The sequence below is a fragment of the Perognathus longimembris genome, chromosome 4 (assembly GCF_023159225.1).
Source record: "Perognathus longimembris pacificus isolate PPM17 chromosome 4, ASM2315922v1, whole genome shotgun sequence".
Taxonomy (NCBI): domain Eukaryota; kingdom Metazoa; phylum Chordata; class Mammalia; order Rodentia; family Heteromyidae; genus Perognathus; species Perognathus longimembris.
This window is the reverse complement of record NC_063164.1, coordinates 7,114,819-7,138,183: the sequence shown is the minus strand read 5'-3', so window position 1 is coordinate 7,138,183 and position 23,365 is coordinate 7,114,819. Positions and strand designations below refer to the sequence as shown.

Genomic DNA, 23,365 nt, shown 5'->3' with positions numbered 1-23,365 from the left:
TTTCTAGACTCCTAAATATCAAAGCTCACATCATGACTGTTAGTGCTGTTCTGGGCGAGGCATCATGCCAGGTACCAGGGTCAAAGAGACAAACGAAGCAATGAACTGACAGCAGGCCATCTCTGTGGATGTTAAAGGAGAAAGTCTGACTGGACACATGGAAATATTCATAGGACATTGAACTTGCATGAGATTCAAGTGGAAATCTCCATGTAAAGGGGAAAATACTGTAAACCAGGAACCAGACAGCCCTGTTGCTTTCTCTGTTCACTTTGTGACAAATATTCAGCAATTAACAGACATGCCCGATCACAACCACCAGCACCCACTCCCTGGGGGTGGGGGACAGGGGCGATTAAAGAGGAAGATCACAAAGCTTGTCTTTTTACTTCTGGGTGTCTTCCACCACTTAATGGATTTCATCTTCTTCATCCACAGGAGTGCTGTTCAGAAGAACAACAAGAGCATGTGGGGTCCATTATAACCCCAGCACTGGGGAGGTTGAGGCAGGATACAGAGTTTCCAGGCAGCCTGGAGAGAGTCCCTGGTCCAAAAGAAAAACATAAAACAAACAAAAAACAGACAGAGAAATGATCACAATACTGTACTCTATCATTGTCCATACAGGGAAGAAAACCTATTTTTCATAGTCCATTAGCCTGTAATTCTTAGAGAACAACTTATCTTGGCTTAGCTCTAAAATGTTGTAAGCCCTACACTTAAATACTTACTCAACATCCTCAAGAGAACTATTGAACTTCTCTACTGGGGTGTGTGTGTGTGTCCTGTGGCTTGAACTCAGGGCCCGGGCACCAATCCTTGTGCTTTTTTGCTCAAGGCTAGTGCTCTACCACTTGAAACACAGCTCCACTTCTGGTAGTTTAATGGAGATGATAGTCTCACAGACTTTCCTGCCTAGGCTGGCTTTGAACCACAATTCCCAGATCTCAACCTCCTCAGTAGCTAGGATTTAGACATGGGCCACAGGTGCCTGGCTATATTGATTAATTTTAAGGCTGCTTTTAAACTGGAGAAAGCAACCATCATGGCAATGCCTTCTGACTGTCCAAGTTCTCGTGGATACACTTCAAACAAGTGACAGCCTCCCTTGGAGTAACAAGATGTCCTACTATTGATATAATACTGGGTGTAAGGAATGGAGGAGGGCAAAATTGGGGCTCTTTTGAGTAAAGGTAACTTTCTTCTCTTACCCATCTTCTGTGCCTGTTCTCAACTTCTGTCAAGTTTTGATTTATTCCCCACTTGAGTTTGGGAACATGACATTGGTCTGCATTCTGCAAATTCCCATACAGGATTACTGTTTCTCAGCCACAGGTAAACACCCTGATCCTTAGGATGTTTGGAAGTGAGAAGGGCATTTTGGGTTGTCACAGTAACTGTAAGCTGCCTGTACATTTCAGAAGGAAGAACTTAAGACGCCACCTGCTTTGCTTTATAACCCTCTGAACCCAGAAGAATTATGCCAGCCAAAGAAATAACTGGAAGGCATTTCGAAGACTCATGCCCAAGACTGCATACAACCCTAGACATCACTGAAGTTGCTTTAGAGGCTAAGCTGCAGCGAAGTCAAGGGTTATTCTCCCAATTAGGAAGTGTGGAATCAGGGTTTTGGTTCCCGAGCCTGCTCTATGTACCATTTTCGTTTTTTTTTTTTTTTTTTTTTTGGCCAGTCGTGGGCCTTGAGCACTGTCCCTGGCTTCTTCCCACTCAAGGCTAGCACTCCGCCACTTGAGCCACAGCGCCGCTTCTGGCCGTTTTCTGTATATGTGGTGCTGGGGAATCGAACCTAGGGCCTCGTGTATCCGAGGCAGGCACTCTTGCCACTAGGCTATATCCCCAGCCCCCATTTTCGTTTTTGAACTCATGACTTTGTGCTTGTTGACCACTTGAGCACACTCGAAGCTATTTGGGGGGGGGGGGTGGGGTTCTTTTTTGAAATAGTATCCTACTTTTTACCCCAACCCAACCTAAACTGAGGTCTTATATTTCCTGCCATAGCTGGGAGACAGGCAAGTGCCACCAGGCTCACCCAGGTTTTTCTGTTGAAATGTGGAGTCTCTAACTTTGCCCCCCACCCCCATCCCAAGATGCCTCAAATTCAGATCCTACCAATCTCTGCCTCCCCAGCCACCAGTGCCTGGCCTCACGTCTTCTGAAAGCCTATCACACAGGTCTGGGCATTATGATGAATGACCTCAGGGACTCTGCCTGGATGCCCAGAGCTGTGTGTTCTGTACTTAGTGACTTTAGGACACTGGGAATGGGAGATAAACAAGCCTTGGGAAATGGCAAAAGATGAGATACACGAAGCATTGCGTTTTTGGAGCATGTCTATGCTACATGCTCTTTCTCTGTCATATTTCTTTTCTAAGAAACTCTCCTATCACCATAAAATAAGAACAGGGGCTGGGAATGTGGCCTAGTGGTAGAGTGCTTGCCTTGCATGCACGAAGCCTGGGTTCAATTGTCAGTACCACATATATAGAAAAAGCCAGAAGTGGTGCTGCGGCTCAAGTGGTAGAGTGCTAGCCTTGAGCAAAGAGAAGCCAGGGACAGTGCTCAGGCCCTGAGTTCAAGCCCCAGGACTGGCAAAAAAGAAAGAAAGAAAAAAAAAAAGAACAAGTCATGACAAAAGCCCAGACTCTCATTGATTGAAAGAGCAACTTGGTCCAGAGCGTTGCTTAGACTAACTTGACAGGTAATCGTTTCAGCAACCAGCAGCTGCCCATGGAACGCTAGTGTTTCAACGCGTCCTTTCATTCTGGACTAGTGTTTTCTGCTCCAGTATTCCTTGCTATAATCTTCTTGTTAATAATGTAAATTCCTAAAGTGTCCCTATTGAGCATTATGATGTAGCCACATAGAGGATGTGCATTCATGCACTTACTCCCGATATCCAGTGTGTGCATTTAGGGCACTTGAATAGGCGCATCTTGGATGTCCATCAAGGTTGCCTTAAATCTCAGTGCAGATTTTTGAAGATCAACTTTGCACTTAGGGACCCCTGAAGATTCCTGAACAGGAAGGACAGCACCCCCCCTCCCCCGGGGAATCTGTCCTCACCTGCAGTGGGAATGGGAGCAGCACCCACACCTGGCTGACACCAGAGCCTGGGGCAGCAAGCTGCAGGAAGGCCAGATAATGACAGCAGTACTGCAGTGGCGGCCCCCCCCCCCCAAGCTGCTTGGTCTCAAAACACACCCACTTCACTCTCTATTGCAGTAGTAGCCCAAGAAACGCCATTACGATTTAAAGCTGTTTGAGGGCTGGCTAGAGTGCCTGCCTCGTATTCATGAGGCCCTGGGTTCAATTCCCCAGCACCACATATACAGGAAATGGCCAGAAGTGGCGCTGTGGCTCAAGTGGCAGAGTGCTAGCCTTGAGCAAAAAGAAGCCAGGGACAGTGCTCAGGCCCTGAGTCTGGCCAAAAAAAAAAAAAAAAAGCTGTTTGAACTGGTGTGGCATGGTAGCTCATGCCTGAAACCACCATACTTGAGAGGATCTCCCTAAACCAACTTGGGCTGCACAACCAACACTCAGTCCCTTCAGAATCAAAAAGATACAGTAAATAGAATTTCACCCATAAAACCAATGCCTATCAACTCAGAGTAACAGCAACCCAAAAGTGCTGAACACCAACAGAACTGGTACTATAGACAGCACTGCATCACAAACACTACATCAGTGCCTGTCTTGTATTTGGTAGCATTTTTCACCTGTGACTTCTTTATATAGATCGGTTCATTAATTTCTATCCCTACAATAGGAATTATATCAAGACAATATGTGGCCAGTTATGCACATATAAATGTGTCATATATTTAAGTCTATATGCTTTATTTTTTTGCCAGTTCTGGGCCTTGAACACTGGGCCTGGGCACTATCCCTAAGCAACTTTAGCTCAAGGCTAACACGCTACCATTTGAACCACAGTACTACTTTTTCTGTGATTGGATACGAATCTCATGGACTTTCCTGCCTGGGCTAGCTTCAAACTGGGATCCTCAGATCTCAGCCTCCTGAGTATCTAAGATCATCCAGTGAGCCACCAGGCGGCCAACTTTGCCTGTTCTCTTGAAAATAGCAAATAAGGTCAGACACAAGGGCTCTTATAATCTTTGCTACTGTGGTCCACTATGGGGGAAGCACAATGGCTGGCTGGGCACATGGCTCTTCCCTTTGTCATCCGGAGAGGATTAACAAGCAGGACAGAAGCTCATGTCAACCAGGCCATACAGAGAAACCCTGTCTTCAAAATAACACAGAAAGGGGTTGGAGGTGTCCCTCAAGTGGTGGAGAGCTCTGGGCCCATGTTCATTCTTCAAGAGCTGTAAGCCGCCTAATCTAATTAAAATAAACCAAACAGAAACAAAAAAAGCTTCACATATTCCCTGCCTCTCCCCCTCCCCCCAAAATCCATCACTCTCTAAAGGAATCTACTTCTTTTGCTTCCCTTCCTAATTTTATTTCAGAAACAGACTGATAGAAATATTTGTCAAAGGCAGAACAGCTAGCCACAGAAATCAAGAACAGTGGCTTCAGTGTTCCAGCCGTAACTCTCCACTGGACCTAGCACTTCGAAGTACCTTCAAATGCAAGAGAGAAGTGGCTTACCCAAGTGCAAATCTCTCTGGAGTAAGGATCAGGGACATTTCTGTGTGTCTCTTAATGGGCACTGCCTTCAAAATGGTTAAGTAAAATTGTTACTTGCCAAAACATGCTTTCCAAAACCCACCCATAGAAGCAAATGCCACATCTCAGAAGAACACTCTTAGTTGTGTATATTTTAATGAAACTGACCATGAAGGATAATGCTGTTTATTAAAAATATAAGTCAGGGAGAAGGAAGTCAGTGCATTTACGCAATTTTACATAAACATTTGTATTTGAGGTTCCATTATTCCAACAGTTCATATAAATCACTGTTTCAAAGAAAAAAATGTTTTACACAGGAGATCGGCAATTAGTTATAGGTTTGGTAATGAGGTTTGTAGAAAAAATAAAACCATCTCTTCCTATTAAAGAATACCACTTATGTAGAACGAATCTCCAAGAATTTTTTCTTGCCTAAGTAGTTCTCAGAAAACAGCCAATCATTTTCTCTTGGTATGTTTTGTCTGATTTTTTGTTTTCTTTTTAAGGTAACACCAAGGACTTTCAGCAATATCTCAACTAGGCTATCACTGTGTAGACTCATACACACCATTTCAGATAATTAAGAGAATCACATTTTAAAGGAACAGTCTCTTTACAAAAGGGCAAACACAATGGGACAATGAAACAAAGCCTGAGACAAATTAAAAAAGATGGCCATTTTTGCTAAAGGAGAGTAATTGCCAGAATCTGTCCCTCCAAAGGGATTTGGCTTATGAATGCACTTTAAGGTGTTCTTCCAGCATCTTTACTTAACCAGTTTTTCTTTGGAATAGTAGTGACATTCCACTTCACTGAGCTCATAGTACTTACTACAGAATTTAGGAGTCCAATATCAACCCAAGATAAAAGATCACAAACTTACAATTTGCCCATAATAATCCTTATTGTAGAAATCCAAGAGTTTGGTGCTATTTCCTGAATATGAAAGCTGGTGCTTTGTTTATCCATTTGCCCTTCATGCCCAAGATGCCTTGAGGGAAATTACGGAGTAGAAGTGGGCAACATATGCCAGCTGTACCACTTTCTGTACTACATATGAAGCACAAGAGGCAGACATGGGAATGAACTTTCTGCAGCATACCACTTCTTCCCATATGGAACAAACTTCTGATCACCAACACAGGGAACCACTGCCCAAGCACAGGAAGAGAAATCTGCATCTTGTTCAAGTGGTTATATTAGAAGGTTTCTGCTGAATTGAGCCCAGTGGGGCCAAGGCATCTGCTCCCAACTACAGTAGTTAGGAACTTACAGTTGACTTCTAGAACGAGAGATTACATGCAATTCCCTCTTCCTTCTCTAAGTGCAGTAGCTAGCAGGTTCTTTGCACACAACAGATCAATAACTGCCTAACTAACACAAAGTATTAGGACTAAAACCTCCATCTTAGCAATTAAAGGGAAATAAAATGTCAGTACCCAACTGCCTTGTGTTGACCATACATTAAGAAAATAGTGTGAAACAAATTTAAGGCATAACTGGAGTAACAGCAAAGGAAATAGGTATTTCCCCCCCTACGATGCAGTATTAAGGCCTCTGCCAAGACAGAGTGCACTATAATTATCCAAAAGTCCCATGTATTAAAGAAGTTGAAAACCAAAAGCTTTTAAATAATTATTAACCGAATTGCTCACTTGAGTTTGAGAATCTTCATATGTACTCATTAAATGGTAGAATCAATAAGGTCAAATCTGCCAGTGCCACAAAATGGGTAAAATAGTTATTTTTAATATGAAATATTTGTTTATACAGATGTCAACATTGTAACAGAACTCTGGAGGTGGGGAGAATAAAATTCTGTTGTCACACAAAAGCCTTTGTGCTTATGTTTGTGAAAAGATACCAGAAGTGAAAACAGAAAAGTTCGGTCATTAATTTCACTTAAGGAAGTAGTTCAGCTCCTCTAGCTGAAACGCAGCTCCCTTCTTGATTTTCAGAGTGGACCTGCTCATTTCTCAGCCTCTGCAAGCACAGGGAGAGGCTCTGGCTCCCACTTCCTCCAGCAAGTCCTTTGCCACTCAGTGACTGGGTTATAGTCCAAGTAAACACAGCAGAGAATGTTTCCATATAAGGCCTTGAAGCGTAAGATGACAATAATTGAAATAAAAACTACCCAGGAAGTTTCTTCTGGGTGATGGGATGGGGGAAAAGGACGTCTATGTCAACTAACTACAACTTTGATTTCTTAAAGTTTAATAAAAAACAAACTCATCTTTCATTTTCAAAGAGATGAAATACTAGAAAATTCAAATTTATGCAACAGGCTTAATTTTGAGGCCCAGGACGGAAGGACTCTCCTCCCATTTTCTTTCCATATGTTATGTTCAAGCTGCTATGACAAATTATTTAAATAGCAAAATCAGCCATGACCTGAATCATGAACACGATTAACTTACAGATAACTATTCATCTACACACTTAGATGTTATGCGTACAGCACAGAACTATAAACAAAAAGGTGAAGCAAACTTTATTTATTTTCAGGTAAAAACATTAACCTGATAAGATTATTGCAGATTTGAGAAATCAGCACATAAAACAAATGGACAGCATTTCTTACACGTGCTTTTATCTGTGTGGAGACCCAGGTTGAACTGTTTGTCTCAAGTGAACACTGGGAGAAGATGAGAATGGAAAAAAAGACTGAGAACAGTAATTTAACACAAGAACAAGAAGGAAAAAAAACGCTTACCCCAACAGGGAATGAAAACTGCTTTTTTAAAAAAACTTTACATCCATTTTAAATGCTCTTGACTGTAGAATAAATACTAGCCAGCCCAAGCCATAGACTTTCGAAACCTACACAAAACAAACTAATAAGCTTTCCTGCCTCCATTCCAGAGGCTGTTGCTGCTGGAATCACCATGTAAACAGTCCTAGTGTGTCACCTGGCAAATGCCAGTAATAAACTATTAACTATATTAAAACTAAACTATAAGAGAAAATCTACTTAGTTACAAAGGCTGAATTATATTGACAATATATTTCAATTCAATGAATCTTAAATTATATCTTAATCTGAGAACATGGGACAACAAAAAAAGCCCACGCTAGTGAAAACATTACAACTGAGTGTTGTCTACACACACACACACACACACACACACACACACACACACACACAACTCCGTGTACTGCACAGACAATAATGAGTCAGAGTCAGGGAGAAAGAATTAGAAGAAAGTGAAAAGCATAGATCCCATCTACTGAACTACAGTTGTCAAATACATGTGAGCTTTAATTTCTGTACTTTATGTACATGAGTTGTCTTTGGAAAAAACAAAACTGCAGACTTAGCTAGATGGATACACACAGCCCAGAATTAAACTGCACAGCGACATTTATTGTTCAGCCTGGAAAAACATCCCTTTTAAATTTCACACAGCAAAGCAAGTTAAAAACTTCACTCATCAAATAAATGATAATTTAAACAAGAACTTGCTAAAGAAACCTCATCACAACAACATTTTAGGGCCTGATCACTTTAAGTCCATGGGGCCATTAATGAATATCAACCAAGTATCTCTTTTATAATCTGCAAGTCTTTTTTTCCTACAACAAGAAGGCGTAACATGTTTCCTTGACCCAGGTGATACATTTAGAAAAGAAATCATGATTTTTTTTTCTTTTGCTGTAACAGGCAGACACTGATTTCTTGTTGTGATCAGGAAAGATGGAATGACTGCTGCCCTTCTCTCGCTGCTATCAACAGTTTGTCACGCATTATTTCAATGCTTGAGTAGTCCGGCAACTTAAGATAGTTCACACAAGTCATTACAGAAGGTAAGAAATCATCTGGGTTCTCTGTTGATTCAAATGTCTTCCGGACAATAGTCAAAGGTGGGTTCAGACTCCGAAATCCTAATGAGGAAAAAAAGAACAAAGCTCAAGAAATTTGGCAAGTTAAAAAAAATTTCCCGAAATACACTGCTTTGATGTAAAATATTAACACTCACTGGTATTTTTTTCTTGCGTGGTAAATGTATTTTTAATACATTTAATACATTTTAATACATTGAAATCTTTTTTCAATCGTGACAACAGTTCTTTGTCTCCTGGTTTTGTAAGACTGTTTTAGAATCCAATGTCATGGATTCTTATTGAAACACAAGAGCTGATCATCTAAGTCAGCTATAATGTACAAACAATAAATTTTGAAGCAGAATTATACGTGCATTAGCAATTTTATTTTAGTATATTTAAGACTACCTCAAACAAGCCTGCCAGTTATGGTCTTACTGGTGCTACTAAACAAACTGAAAGCTTAGAAAACATCATATTAGAATAAGATGTACTCTAAGTCAAAGAAGCATCTACATTGTTAGGAAGTTTCACACACACACACACACACAACCATTGGTATAACAAACACCAACCATCAACACTGTACTCACCTCCAACAGGCAGTCGTGGGCTACCAGTCACAAACTGGAGAAACAACCTCTGCTGCTCATTATCAAAACTACTGAGAATCTCAAACAAGAACTTCACCGCCCGACTATAGCAAGAAGAAAGCAAAATTATTCCATTGTTTCAAGTACAACCTTTAATAAAATCTGACTTGAAAGTTACAAATTATCAGTTTTAAATATGGTTACAAGTGAACCCCCATTATAGCTAATTAAACTTGTTTTTCTTCTGCTATAGCTCAAATCTCTGTACCAAGTGGATGAAGTAAAATTAAACCTGTTTCGCCTTAAACAAATAGTTAAAACCTTTTGATCTTTATAGTTTTGTAAGTAAGGCAAAATGTCTGCAAGGTAAATTTAAAAGTAGCCTCCCCCACCCCAAACTGTGCATGTGTACGTGTGTACACCTGCCTGTGTGTGCACACACATGCACATCAGGCATGGGGCTTGAATTAAAGGCTCAGGTGCTATCTGAGGTTTTGTACTCAAGGCTAGCACTCCTACTACTTGAGACCCACTTCTGGCTTTCAGATGGTTAATTGGAGGTAAGAAATCTCATGGACTTTCCTGCCCAGGCTGGCTTTGAACTATGATCTTCAGACCTCAGCCTTATGAGCCACCACCATCCTCTTCCCCAATAGCTTTTCACTGTTTAAACACAAGCACCCTTCTAGAGGCCAGCAGTTACCTGTCATGAGTGTAGCCATGATCAGGCCTGCAACACTCCATCAACGTCTTCGCATCCCAAGTGTCTGCTTTACTGCCACACAGGAGCTGATCCAGCTTTGAGAGAAAGGACAAAGAATTACTTAAAAAAATACCTGTACACTTATGTAAAAATAAAGGGCTACTTGTAACAAATTAACAGTATCTTTCAGTAACAAACCTGCTACTTGAGCCTCCTTCTAACATATTTAGATTCCTCATTTCCTCTTCAGTTGTATTATTAACATTTGCAGGGACTGTATTTCAGAGAAGTCTTTAACCTCAAATCACAAGGGTCTGATACAGACCTTGAATTCTCATTTTATTGTAACCCTTCTCATCATTTTAGAGGCTTTAAATTGCAAATCTGCTTCCAATCATGGAGACTTGATAAATCCTGGCTTTTAAAGAGTGTATACACACAATGTATACAATTAAACCAAAAAGAATTCTAAAACTTAATGGGAAAGAAAGACAAGTGGACAAGAAAGTTAAAGTGAGGCAGGAGGATTACAAGTTCAAGGGCAACCCGAGTTATACAAAGTGAGACAAAATGGCTTTCTGTTCTGTTCTTAGAAAAATCTAACATCGGTTTTAAATTAAGCCATTTTTCTCATCTGATGATTATCCATTGTGGAAGGCTGCATGTATAAAGAAAATCCAATTTGTGGAAAATGAAGTTTAGTACTTACTATGAGCATCATTATGAAGCACCTAACTTTCTGTTTAATTGTTAGGGCTACCTTACTAATAAAATTGCTATCCAACTGCTATAGATCAGTCATATCATATTAAATACAATAACTTGGATAAGGTTATACATGAAATCCTGGTCATGATGAAAACCAGACTCAGTCTTAGAACTTCAGTAACACAAAGTGCCTAAGAGTACCAAATACAGTACATGCCTAAGACAGTTAGTGGTAAATCAATGAAGATATAAAATAATCAAGCTTAAAATGCCAAGTCATTCAGAATTTCCAGACCCCGGCAATAATGCACGCATATTGTAAAAACAGTATTTAAAAAAAAAAGAAAAAAGCTTCCATATTAGAGGAATTTAACACATTCATGGGCCTTTCTATGTACATTTGATACTGGTGAAATTAAAGAAAAAAGACAACTTGAAACGTTAAGGACTAACCTAGGTCATGAAATGCTTTGTTTAAAAAAAGTGTAGGCTGGTGAGGAAACCCCTGGTTATCCCTGCAGCCACATTGGTGGAGAAATATGATAAACATGCAGACAGAGGGCCACACACACCACAAATCCCATTCCTTGTGGAGCAGCACTAAGCGGGGGGTCTCCATTCACAGATGAGGCTATGTTTTACTCTATCATATGGTAAGACCCCAGCACTTTTTTCTAGGAGGAGATGCCTATTTTCATATCATTTCTCGCTCTAGAAATTTCCTTGTCTTGCTTGAAATTCCCCTTCTTGCTCTCAAACTCCTGTGGTTATTGGAACAATAACACTAAAATATTCCACTAAGATAATTACAGGTGCACAACTAAAAATCATGAGAAACGACTACTTACTTCCTCTGGGTAAAAGTACTGAAGATGACTGAGTGGGAAAACAGATTCAAATCCATCTCGAAATGAATCAAACTGCCTAGAAACACCTTCATTGAGTGCCCAGAATATAACCAGCTGCAAAAAGAAAACTATTTTTTAAAAACTGAAACAAGATTTCAAATTTTTTTTTTTTTTACTATTTAATACACAGTAAAATAACTTTGTGGATCACTTTAAACAAGTAACAAGCTGGGTACCAGTTGCTCATGCCTGTAATCCTAACTACTCAGGAGGCTGAGATCTGAGGATCATGTTTTAAATCCAGCCCAAACAGGAAAGCCCATGAGACTCTTAAAGAATTTTTTTAATTATTTTTTTTAATGTGGTACTGAGGAATCGAACCCAGGGCCTCACACATGCTAGGCAAGCATTCTACCACTAAACCACATTCCTAGCCAAGCCCATGAAACTCTTTATAAACTACTAGGAAAAAAACAGAAATGGTGTTTTGGCTCAACTGGTAGAGTGCTAGCTAGCCCTGAGCAAAAGAAGCTCAGGGACAGAGCAAAGGCCCAGAGTTCATGCCCCAGCACCAGCAAAAAATAAAAACCCAAACAAAACAAAAAATCCATGTTATTAAGTGCTTATTTCCTGTAAGCAACTTAAGGTCAGTGGAGTCAAGTTTAATTTGATAAAAAAAAAAAACAAACATAAACAAACATCTATATTTAGCGTTTTAAAATTTCATTTGTGTAAAACTTCTCTACTATAGGATCAATATTGCCTTACCCAATAATAAGAGATTTTTTTCAAAATAATAATTATTGAAAATTAATGTATTAAGAGTCACAATTAGCAACCATTTAGCTCTAAGTCCTGCTAAGTTCTGAGAACACAAGTTTTTTGCAGTGTGTACCTCTTATAAATAAATAGGCAATGCCTGGGCATGCAGGCACCTGAAACCAAAGGGCAAAAGAAAGCAATTTGTGTGAGTGTGTCGATATTGGGGCTTGAACTCAGGTCCTATTATTCCCCTTAGCGTTTTTGCTTAAGACTAGGGCTCTATCACTTAAGCCACAGCTCTACTTCTAGCTTTTTGCTAATTATCTGGAGGTAAGAGTTTCATAAACTTTCCTGCCCGGGCTGGCTTTGAACCGTGATCCTCAGATTTCTGCCTTTTGAAAGCAGCCACAATTATAGGCACAAGCTACCAGTGCCTGAGGTCTTTTTTTCTTAAAGTAGTAAAATATGCTGTTTATGATGTTGCATTCAAGTTTGAGTATGGGTTATTCAAGGTATCAACAAACAGCTTGTTTATTTTCTAAAAACAAGGCTAAAGCCTTAAAAAGCAACATTCTTGAGTGGTCCCAAGGATGTGGAAGAGCTCAAGTCAAATGACCCTTGGCATGTATTTTACTACACCAGAGAAATCTCTTTCCTCGCCTTTGCACAGGATACAACAGGCAAAATCTCATATGACCACAGCCCACCTGACCCCCACACAAAGTTACATACTCTTAGGTATTCCTCTAAATTGTGGATAGTGACTGGAATATCTTTCCCTCCTTTCTTCAGTTCAATGTTGGGAAAGCCTGGCAGCGTGAAATCCAATCCTAGATCTTCAACTGAGCAGCCATTCATAGTAAGTGTTTCCAATGCATACTGTAGACTCTCTTTGGTCTTTCAGAAAGAAAAGAAAAGAGTTAGGTATAAGGATTTACATTCATAGATACACTTTTTTGTTTATAAAAGAGAATCCTAGTACACTTGAGTCCCACTGCTCTTAACTTATTCCCTCATTTATCTATTAACTCTTGGCCACAGTCTATATATGAACAGAGAATTATCACAAATACCACAGAATCTAATTCTGTGAGAAAACAACTGAGGCATCCTCCACACTGAGAAGTTGCTGCTATGGGTATATTCAAATCAAATTTCATAAAAAGTGCACTATGGTTTGCATAAAGTTTTACCTTGAGCAAATGGGCTCCAGAACCAAAGTTTTCATTAATTCTAGACTAATCTTAATGAACCTAATTAGATATAAACCAAAAACTGAATAAGACAGGAAATTGTAAATGAAGTCAATGTACTGTCTAGTCATGTTAACTAACTTTTCCCCCTGTAAAATTCATCTAAAGAATCCTAGATGTGCTGTAATAAATCATTCCACTTGTCTGAAGCATAAGCAATGTGTATTCATACAGGAATGCTATGATAGAAAAAAGCTTCAAAAGAGAGCCCTAAGAAAAGATGGGTCATATCCTGATGATCAATGTGAAAAGCAGTGTTTACTACTCACTTTAAAAATACCTAAGACGGGGGCTGGGGATATAGCCTAGTGGCAAGAGTGCCTGCCTCGGATACACGAGGCCCTAGGTTCGATTCCCCAGCACCACATATACAGAAAAAACGGCCAGAAGCGGCGCTGTGGCTCACGTGGCAGCAGAGTGCTAGCCTTGAGCGGGAAGAAGCCAGGGACAGTGCTCAGGCCCTGAGTCCAAGGCCCAGGACTGGCCAAAAAAAAAAAAAAAAACATACCTAAGACACAACAAGAGGATGAAAAAGGATGAATACGATTGAAGCAGGCTACATGTATTAAAAAAAGAAAAATGAAACTGTTGAAATCATTTTACAAAGAGGAAAGTGGAGGAAAGGAAGATAGAGGAATTGAGATGATTGAAATACATTGTAAACACGAATGGAAATACTATAATAAAAACCCGTGTAAGTAATGTGTGCTAATAAAAACTGCCTAAGACAATAGGGAGTGATCTTGTTCAAAGTATACTGTAGGCATCTATGGCCTACACATTGTCCCTGAGCTGCTTTTGTGCAAGGCTAGTGCTCTATCACTTAAACCACAGCTCCCCTTTCCAGCTTTTTTGGGTGTTTTAATGGAGGTAAGAGTCTTGAGACTTTCCTGCCCAGGCTGGCTTCCAACCACAATCCTTAGATCTCAGCTTCCTGAGTAGCTAAGATCACAGGTATGAGCCACCACTGCCTAGTTATTTTGAGAATTTTTCACTTTCAGGTAGATTGTGAGCCAAGACAGCTTGTCCCATGTCTGTGTATTTTCTAAAGTAACAGAATGCCACAGTTTTCCTGGTCTGAGTCATTCAGTACAGTAAACTAATTTCTATAGTGTGATCTGTGCTATGAATTTTATGCATTTAAACTGACATAAGAAAAAGAACAGAATAACAAATATCAAAAGAAAACTTGTGAAAGAGCTGTGATAACACACTGTGCTTGAAACAAGGACAGCTAGCAGAGCTTCTGCAATGTGGAGAAATGTAGGCTCCAAGAACATAAAGCCTAAGTTTGAATTCCAATTGTCCCAGTTATTATGTGTGACCTTAGACAGGTTGTACAACTTAAATACCTTCAATTTCTCATCTGTAAAATCAGAATAGTCACAAGTATCTAAAAATTTACAAAGTTTGTGCAGTTTAATACTTGTGAAGTACTTAAAACAGTGCTCTAACTATTCTTCCTGTTACTTAAGAGACTATTCTTTACTGCACTTAAAAGTTTAAATTTTAAAAGTTGCAACATTTAAACCTAAGCAACTCTAAAACATCTTAAGACAACAGATCTTTTAAGAAAAAAGGGGCTTATATTCTAAATATTTTCTCTTAAATATATTTCCAATTAATAATTATTAGTTAAGCTCTGAGTGCTAACGGTTCACATCTGTAATCCTAGCTACTCAAGAGGCTGAGATCTGAGGATCGTGGTTCAATGCCAGCCCAGGCAAGAAAAGTTCCTAAGACTCCAATCTCCAACTAACCAGCAAAAAGCCAGAAGTGGAGCTATTGCTTAACTGGTAAGAGTGCTAGCCTTGAGGCAAAAAACTAATAAGGTACAGTGCTCAGGCCCTGAGTCCAAGTCCCAGTTCCTGCAAAACAAAACACTAGTTTATAATTACCAATGTGGAAGGTAAGTCTCTTACAAATCATCTTCTGCCTAATATAAAAGTACTTTAGAAACTTATCCATCTCTAAACTCCTTTCTGCCTCATGAAGAAATGTGAAAATTTCTTCAAAATATCTCAATTTGTGACTCATACTATTAACTCAGTTGGCTTAACATAACATCAGTGTTATCTGCAAACAGAAGCCACTCTCTAATAATCAGTGTTTCTATTAATTTTGGATTGAACCAAAATGAGCTATTTAAGGCATAACTCTAAATTTATATAATGATATACAGCTCAAGATTACAAAATATGGGCTATTCCTAAGTTAAGTCATATTTTCTGAAAATAAATTGTCTCAAGAATATAGTTTCAATAGTTCAAATATACACTAAAGGGGGCTATATGGCCTAGTGATAAGAGTGCTTGCCTCGTATACATGGTCCTGGGTTCCTCAACACCACATATGTAAGTGGAGCTGTGGCTCAAGTGGTAGAGTGCTAGCTTTGAGCAAAAAGAACCAGGGACAATGGTCAGGCCCTGAGTTCAAGCGTGGAAGGGCCTCCAACCTTCAACAGCCATTCTTCTATTCTCAGCTTCCCAAGTCTATTACAAGCTAAGTCCAACACTTGCTTAGTATAATAGAAATATTTTAAAAATTTCTTAAAATGAAATACTAATATAAAATTTCAACTACGTTTACCAGGAAAGAACTGACCACTGGATCATCTCTTGTAGGCCTACCTGGGATTTATCTTGTTCCAGTCTTTTCTTCTGCCTGACAATGTCTTCCAGGTGATATACTGATCTGGCTACAACAGGGTCGATGTCAAATAAATCATGTGATGTCAGTGAAGTTTCTTGCCGTAGCATCCACTTATAAAAGGGTAAGCCAAGGGGAAGGTCCACCTGAAGGGCAACATGCAAAATACTGTCACAATAAACTTCTATATTATCTCAAATCTCTAATGGACACTCAAAAAGTCATTTGAAAAAGTCAAATCAATTCCCAAAAAGTTATTTATTTATAAACCATTACTCCTTTTACAAGAAACTGATATTTTAATTTGGAGCCCTAATCATGGTAACAAATTTAGAATAGTAATGATTTAAGCACTAACACAGAACAACTTTTTCTTAATGATAGACATATATTCTTCTTAATACATTTTATATGAGGGTCCCTGAAACACTAAAAGATGCTTAGAGAGATTTAACTCTATTTGAACTAATAAGCAAATGAAGTCAATTCCACTGCAGTCTGATTTATTAAATATTCTGAAACAAGTTAAAATGGAGAACTTACTATATTTAAAACTTAAAAATGTAACTTGTAAAATAACTGACAATCATCCATTCTTCTGTTAAAAATAAAAGCTTGTAAATTTGACAACAGATGAAAATGTCATGTGTGTGTATATATCTATATATACAGGTAAAGTATCCAAGAAAATGTGAGAAGAGGAAATGAAGAAAAGCCCAGAAATATTCAAACCTCCACGAATACTGATTACTTGGGTTATTTTCACAAGAGTACTTTAATAGAAATTTACCAAGGTAGTGTTACATGGTTATGGCTTTCCTACTGAATTTAAAATGTAGTGTCTGATACTTTCAAAGCCTCCCTTAACAATGCTCGCTTCTTTGAACTCTGGTTACGGAAGGAGTGGGCCAACGGCTGGCAGCTGCTCTGAAAATTCTGTCTTTGGCAGCAAGACAGCCTCGCTCCTACCCTACTGCATCAGAACTGGCATTTTAAAATTCCCAAGTGATTCATACGCACCTTTAAAATTGAGAAGTAGTGCTCTAAAATACAGCAGAGTGCAGGGGACGGAGGTACTTTCACAGAACATAGTACACCAAAATTGTAGAAAAGCAAACAATCCTAAACTTACCAATCTGAAATCCATGATAGCCTTAGCCATTAATTTTCCTAAGAAGCGAAACTTCATCTTAACCTTTGCGATATGAGCTGGCTTAGCTGTCCTACCAAAAGGAAGCGCAAACAGGCCCTGGAGGTTTTGAATATACTTGGTCCCTTCTTGGCTTCCTGTAAAATGAGCAATTCACCAAACTTCAGATGATATTTCCAAAAATGAAAACAAAACAAGAACAAAACTTGGTAACTTCGAACATGTAAGAAATGTAACATTATTAAAACTGGAGAAAAGAAATCCTTTAGAGCTGGAAGGTTGTATCCTATTGATAAACAAGGTGGCTTTTGTTTTGTTTTTTAAAGGCTAAAAGATATGGCCCTTTAACAGAGATTAACTATATTTAATGATCCTTCACGTAAGGCTCCATTATCTGACCTTGAATAGCAAAATTCACTGGCTCACAGATTCAAATTACCTTTTGGATTGCTAAGAGTTACTTCTTCACCTCTCCAGAGACCCAAGTCAGCTCTCTGTAGTTCCTGAGATACAAGTGCATAAAACTCCAGTGTAGGCCCAAGACCTGTACCAACCTAAAAAAGAACAAAAATAGAAGGACTCCAAATTTTATAAAACTTGTGGTACTTTTTACCTGCCATTCTCTCAGCAATGTGAAAACTAATAGCAAGTTAAACATTTACCAGGAGGTAACAGAGGTATTTACTAAAATTTTCTGATTGAACTTTCAGTCTTTAGCATCTGGAACAAAACTAGAAGCCCTTTGAGTACAAACACTATTCCATGTCATATGATATGAACGCAACTGGAGTAGTGTTCATAGCTTCATCATTCTTCTAAGATTCCACTAGACTGTAAAAGAAGAGACAGCTTATGACAACTTTGTATCATAGTTTAGTCTGCCAAAGTTATAGGCTATTTGTAAAGAGCACTGTTTTACTATTAGTTACTTTAAAAAATAACCTATACTAGCATAAAAAAGGTAAGACATAGGCTACCAGATAGTCACCTCTGACATTCAAAACAATGATGGTGTAGGCTTGATGTTTCACTCTTATCCTACTGCATTAGCTCCCATATCTTTGTTAGAATTTTACAACAGTAAATGACATCAAACCTCACAATAAGCACTTGAAAAACAACCTTGTAACAATTATTGGTATTTCTCCCCACAATACAAACTATAGGAAAACTATAGGGGGTGCAGTAAGGAGCAAGCAAAGCACAAGTTCTTATCATGGCCTGGCATTCTGTGATGCCTCCTCTATTCCCCATCTTCTCTATCATCACTTACTTTGTTCTAATCACCTTCATCTTCAGATGATGTATGCTGCTAGAGCCATTCTTCCAAACAGCAATGACTTGCCCCTATGCTCAAACCTCATCTTTGAATACCCTACCTACCTTGCCTGTCCTCATCTTCATGCTACATCTTCTTTAACTTTATTTTAACAATACTTGTCTATTATTTGTGTGTTTGTTAATATGTGTACATGTCTCCCTGAACTAAAAGAAAAGCTCTAGGGACTTTGTATATTTTATCCTCCTCTGAATCCTAAACAAGAGGAGAGGCAGGGAAAAAGACAGAGACAAAGAAAACCTGTAGTAATGTTTAGTATCCACCAGATGGTGCTTTAAAACTAGTTAATTTTCTTTCTTTAATTACAAAATTACCCCAGGATAAGAAGGCACTGACAAATATTTCCTCCATTCAAATACAGCTATTTCTACCAGTTGTGAGTGAAAAAGATAGGCAAGAGTGCAAGGCCTTGGGTTCAATTCTTATTTCTAAAAAGAAAAGTTTTTACTTGTGTTTAAAAATATTTCCTTTGAGTCTTTATAGGAGCTTTCTTCTTCCACTCCACTAAAAAAGATAGCTATTTAGTTCCATTCCTGTTCTCAAAGGAAAAGCACTGTTTTCTGAACAAAGACACACAACTACAAAAATAAACAAACAAAAAAACCAGGCTCCATAGTCCATGCTCCATACATCATGTAAAAGAGCCCGAACCTTTGGTGACCATAATCCCTACCATTTGGCTAGCTTTAAAATTTAAAGACTAGTTAAATCATTCCCTGTTTTGTTTTCAAGATAAGTGCCATTTCTGATCTGGCATTTTAGGTTAGAATTCTTCTAGAACTGGTTAGAAACTATTCATGAAGGCAACCGGATGGGCTGATGTATACAGCTGAATTTGATTCATACCCTGAAGCCCTGTGCATCTGTAGAGCCAGTACTTGATTTGGGGAGCCGCCTCCTCCCCAAATAAAGTAAAGTCTTGATTTCTGCATTAGCAGTTAAGATATTGGTTCCTCAAAAGGGTCAGTAAGAAGCCATTCTGAGCTAGTTTAGAGCTCATTTAAGATGAAATTTGACTTGAACCATGAAGGATGAAAGGGAAAAAGATACTTCCACAAAGAAAAATGTTGGAATAAAAAAGTAGGAAGCATATTCAAACAAAGTTAAGTCAACCAAGTAGGTAAGAGTGCACAGATCTTTCATCCCTCAGACTAGAGTTTGAACTCCATGCCTTGCACTTGTTAGCCAGGAGCTCTGCCACTTGTTGTTGAAAGCTAGGATTGGCCTAAATAGAAATTCTATCTACGGCCTCTACCATAAGGCTTAAGGCTTATTTGCTGAAATGAAGTCTTGCTAAGTTTTATTTCCAGCCCAGACTCAAACTATGATACTCTCCGCCTCCTGAGAAGCTGGGATTACAAGTATGAGCCATGGCACCAGCCAGATTTTGCAGTCTTATAAAGAAAAAACAAAAATCAGAATATACACTTAGTACCTATATCCTATTAGCAACAGCCAAGGATCCAAGCAGATTCCAAAAATCTGAGTTTATTCCAATGTGCAAGGATCCAGATCCCATTTGGCCTCCACTTGGCCTTCTTCCTTTCCAACTTCCAGCTTCCAGAACAGTGCTCGCTTTTGTTCCTTGACACTAAAGCCTGACTCTTTAAACCTACTGGAAGATGGTTCCTCAGGCCTTCCTTGTCTTCCACTACAGTCTTAAGTCAAGACCTCACTTCTTCACACCTTTACCAGACATTCCAGAGAAAAGGCTCCTTGCCTGAAAGCTTCACTCACTAGTTACCTAATACCACTCACTTGCCACTCTGCGCCTTGTCCTGTGTCTCTCCAACAACACTGTAATCTTTTCAGTGTGGGAATTCTGCTAGAATCTGGATCACTGGCATACAGTATAATTCTCAGTACACAACACTTTTAAATTTTAATTTTGGTGACTGGATACTTTCTAAAGCTTAAATAAGGAAAAACATGCTTAAGAAAGTCATGACTAAGGCTACTTGGATAGCAATAGATAATACTGTAGATTAAAATTTTAAATCTATAAACCATTTACCCTGAGCCAAATATTGTTCTAAATCATCATATATATGAACTCACCTATAGCTTTGGATTAGAATATTATTACCCACATTTTATACATAAGAAAACAGAAAGGTAGCTAGGGATATAGCTCAGTGATAATGCATTTGTCTAGCCAGAGACTGTAGGTTTAATCCTCATCATTGGGGGGAAAACAACAACAACAACAAAATAAATACACATCTTTGAAAAAGAGAGGGCAATATAGTGGAAGGTCTATTAAGTTTAAGTCCATGTAAGAAGATTTTCATAGAAGTCAAGATTACCCACAGCTTTGTCCTTATGTTTTGAAGCTAAAATGGTACAGAAAATTGTTCCTTAAATCTTTTGCTATATTGTCCTGCCTATTGATAAGTATCTCAAAAGAAGACAAAGACTAGAAAGTAAAATGTTTTTATTCACAGATGATGAAAGTCAGCAAGCTAGGTACCCCTGACTAAACTACACTTCTAGCCCAAAGTCTTTTTTACATGTCTGCGAGCCAAGGAATAACTGCTATATTTTTAAATGTTTGAAAACAAATCTTGACTAGCACTTTCAAGATGTCTGAAAATGGCATGTTTTTCAAATTTAATTACTATAAAGTTTTATTGGAACATGGCCATACTCATTTATGTCTATGATCACGCCACACAATAAAGGCAGATCACAGTAATTGTAAGAGGCCACATGACCCAAAAGATTGAAATATTTACTATCTAGTTCTTTACAGAAAAGTTTCTCAAGCTAAGAATCGACAAGAATCCTAAGTCATCTATTAAAATATAACTAGATTAAGTTTATTGTCACAAAAACTAAGGTCGATATATAAAATGTAATTCTCCATAAGCCAGCTACGAAGTGAAAAATGGAAGAAATAATACCACTTTCAACACCATGAAACATTAATATATTCTGGGGAAAACGTAACCTAACATATGCAAGAAAGACTCTGGACATAAATTATGAAACAACACAGAAAAATCAAAGACCTAAAGTGGACAACTATACCATTTTCTTTTATTGGAAAATGTCAATTCTCTTCAAATTGAGCACAATTCAACAAAATCCTAACCAAATTCTGAGGAAACTTTAGATTGACAGATTGGTTCTAAAATTCATGTGGAAGTATTAATAAAGATAAACCAAAAAAACTCTGAAGAAAAAAATTAAGACTCATGCTATCTAATCAACATTTACAATAAAGCTATAGTGATTAGAATTCTGATAATAGATTAAATGGAAAAAAATCTAGAAAGCCAAAAAGTCATAGTTTGTGATTCTCAATAAAAGAGCGAAGGGAACATTACTGCCTGTGTTTTTAAAAAATGGAAGGGGAGGGAAGAGGGAGGAATGGAGAAGGAAGGAGAAAGGAGAAGGGAGGGGGAGAAAAAAGAAACGAGGAAGAGAAGGAAGGAGGAGGAGGAAAGAAGAGAGAGGAATAAGAAGGAAAAAGGGGGAAGAAGAAAAAAGGAGGGAGAAGGAAAAGAAGAAGAAAAAAGGAGGAGGAACGACAAAGAATAAAGAGGGAGGAGGAGGGGAAGAAGAAAAAAGGAGGAAGAAGAATGAAGAACTGGGCATGGAAGGATCATATACTTATTATCCTAGCACTTGGGAGGCTGAGATAGGAGGCTGGGCAAGTTAAAGACCACTCTGGGCTACATGGAAATACTGTTTCAAAACAAAAGGATGAAGGAGATAACAGAAACTAAGAGAATGTATGAATAAAAACAAGTCCACAAATTTAAAAAAAAAAAAAAGACAAACTCTCAAAAAAAAAAAAAAAACTGAACCCCTACCCAATTTATGTCTATAATCCTACCTTACTGAGGAAGTAGAAAGCAGGAGAATCATGGTTTGAAGCTACTCCAAGAAAAAAGTTCCTAAGACTCCATCTTAACCATGGTTAAGTCATGGTTCAAGCCTATCATCTTACCATGAGGCTGAGAAAAGGCTGAGTGCAGTGCCAGGACAAGCAAAAAAGTTCATGAGATCCCCCCATCATAACAGAAAAGACTAGATATGGGAGTATATGCTTTGTCATCCCAATTGTGGTGGGAAGCATGAGTAGAAGGGAGGAAAATCTTTGAGCTGGGGCCAGTGGCTTATGCCTATAATCCTAGCTACTACTCAGGAGGCTGAGATATGAGGACCCTGTTGCGAAGCCAGCCCAAGAAGGAAAGTCCATGAGACTCATCTCCAATTAACCACCAGAAAACCGGGAGTGGTACTGTGGCTCAAGAGGTAGAGCACTAGCCTGAAGTGCTCAGGGACAGCTCCCAGGCCCCCAGAGTTCAAGCCCCATGACTGACCCAAAAAAAGAACAACAAAAAAAAAACCCTTTGAACTTGTTAGAATGTAAAAGCAGGAAAAAAAAAACAATCACATATATATATGTGTGTGTGTGTGTGTGTGTGTGTGTGTATATATATATATATATATATATATATATATATATATATTTTTTTTTTTTTTTTTTTTTTTTTTTTGCCAGGCCTGGGGCTTGGACTCAGGGCCTGAGCGCTGTCCCTGGCTTCTTTTTGCTCAAGGCTAGCACTCTGCCACTTGAGCCACAGCGCCACTTCTGGTCATTTTCTATATATGTGGTGCTGGGGAATTGAACCCAGGGCTTCATGTATACGAGGCAAGTGCTCTTGCCACTAGGCCATAGTCCTAGCCCCTTTATAAAAATTAAAAAGTTCTACAAGATAATGGAAAGATAAAATCCTAACTGACAGTGACTAAACATTCATGATTTGAATCCACAAGTCAGTCTCTAGCTCCATAATAAAACTAATAAAACAAAATGTAAAAATTGGAAAAGCCTCCAAATTTTTGCCCCCAAAAGATATATAAATGTAAA

General features: G+C 38.7%; 1 protein-coding gene across 29 annotated transcripts in view; it reads right to left on the bottom strand.

The window, feature by feature from the left end:
• Positions 1–4,823: 4,823 nt before the first annotated feature.
• The window catches only part of Trip12 (thyroid hormone receptor interactor 12), a 132,974-nt gene continuing 114,432 nt past the window's right edge, over positions 4,824–23,365 (bottom strand). For all 29 annotated transcript variants that reach the window (XM_048344583.1, XM_048344559.1, XM_048344565.1 and 26 more), the window contains 8 exons: positions 17,584–17,698; positions 17,127–17,281; positions 15,976–16,140; positions 12,825–12,989; positions 11,331–11,444; positions 9,775–9,869; positions 9,072–9,175; positions 4,824–8,538 (listed from right to left, as the gene is read on the bottom strand). In XM_048344583.1, coding sequence (XP_048200540.1) covers positions 8,342–8,538; positions 9,072–9,175; positions 9,775–9,869; positions 11,331–11,444; positions 12,825–12,989; positions 15,976–16,140; positions 17,127–17,281; positions 17,584–17,698 — 1,110 coding nt within the window. In that variant the 3' untranslated portion in view covers positions 4,824–8,341. The remainder of the gene's footprint in view (positions 8,539–9,071; positions 9,176–9,774; positions 9,870–11,330; positions 11,445–12,824; positions 12,990–15,975; positions 16,141–17,126; positions 17,282–17,583; positions 17,699–23,365) is intronic.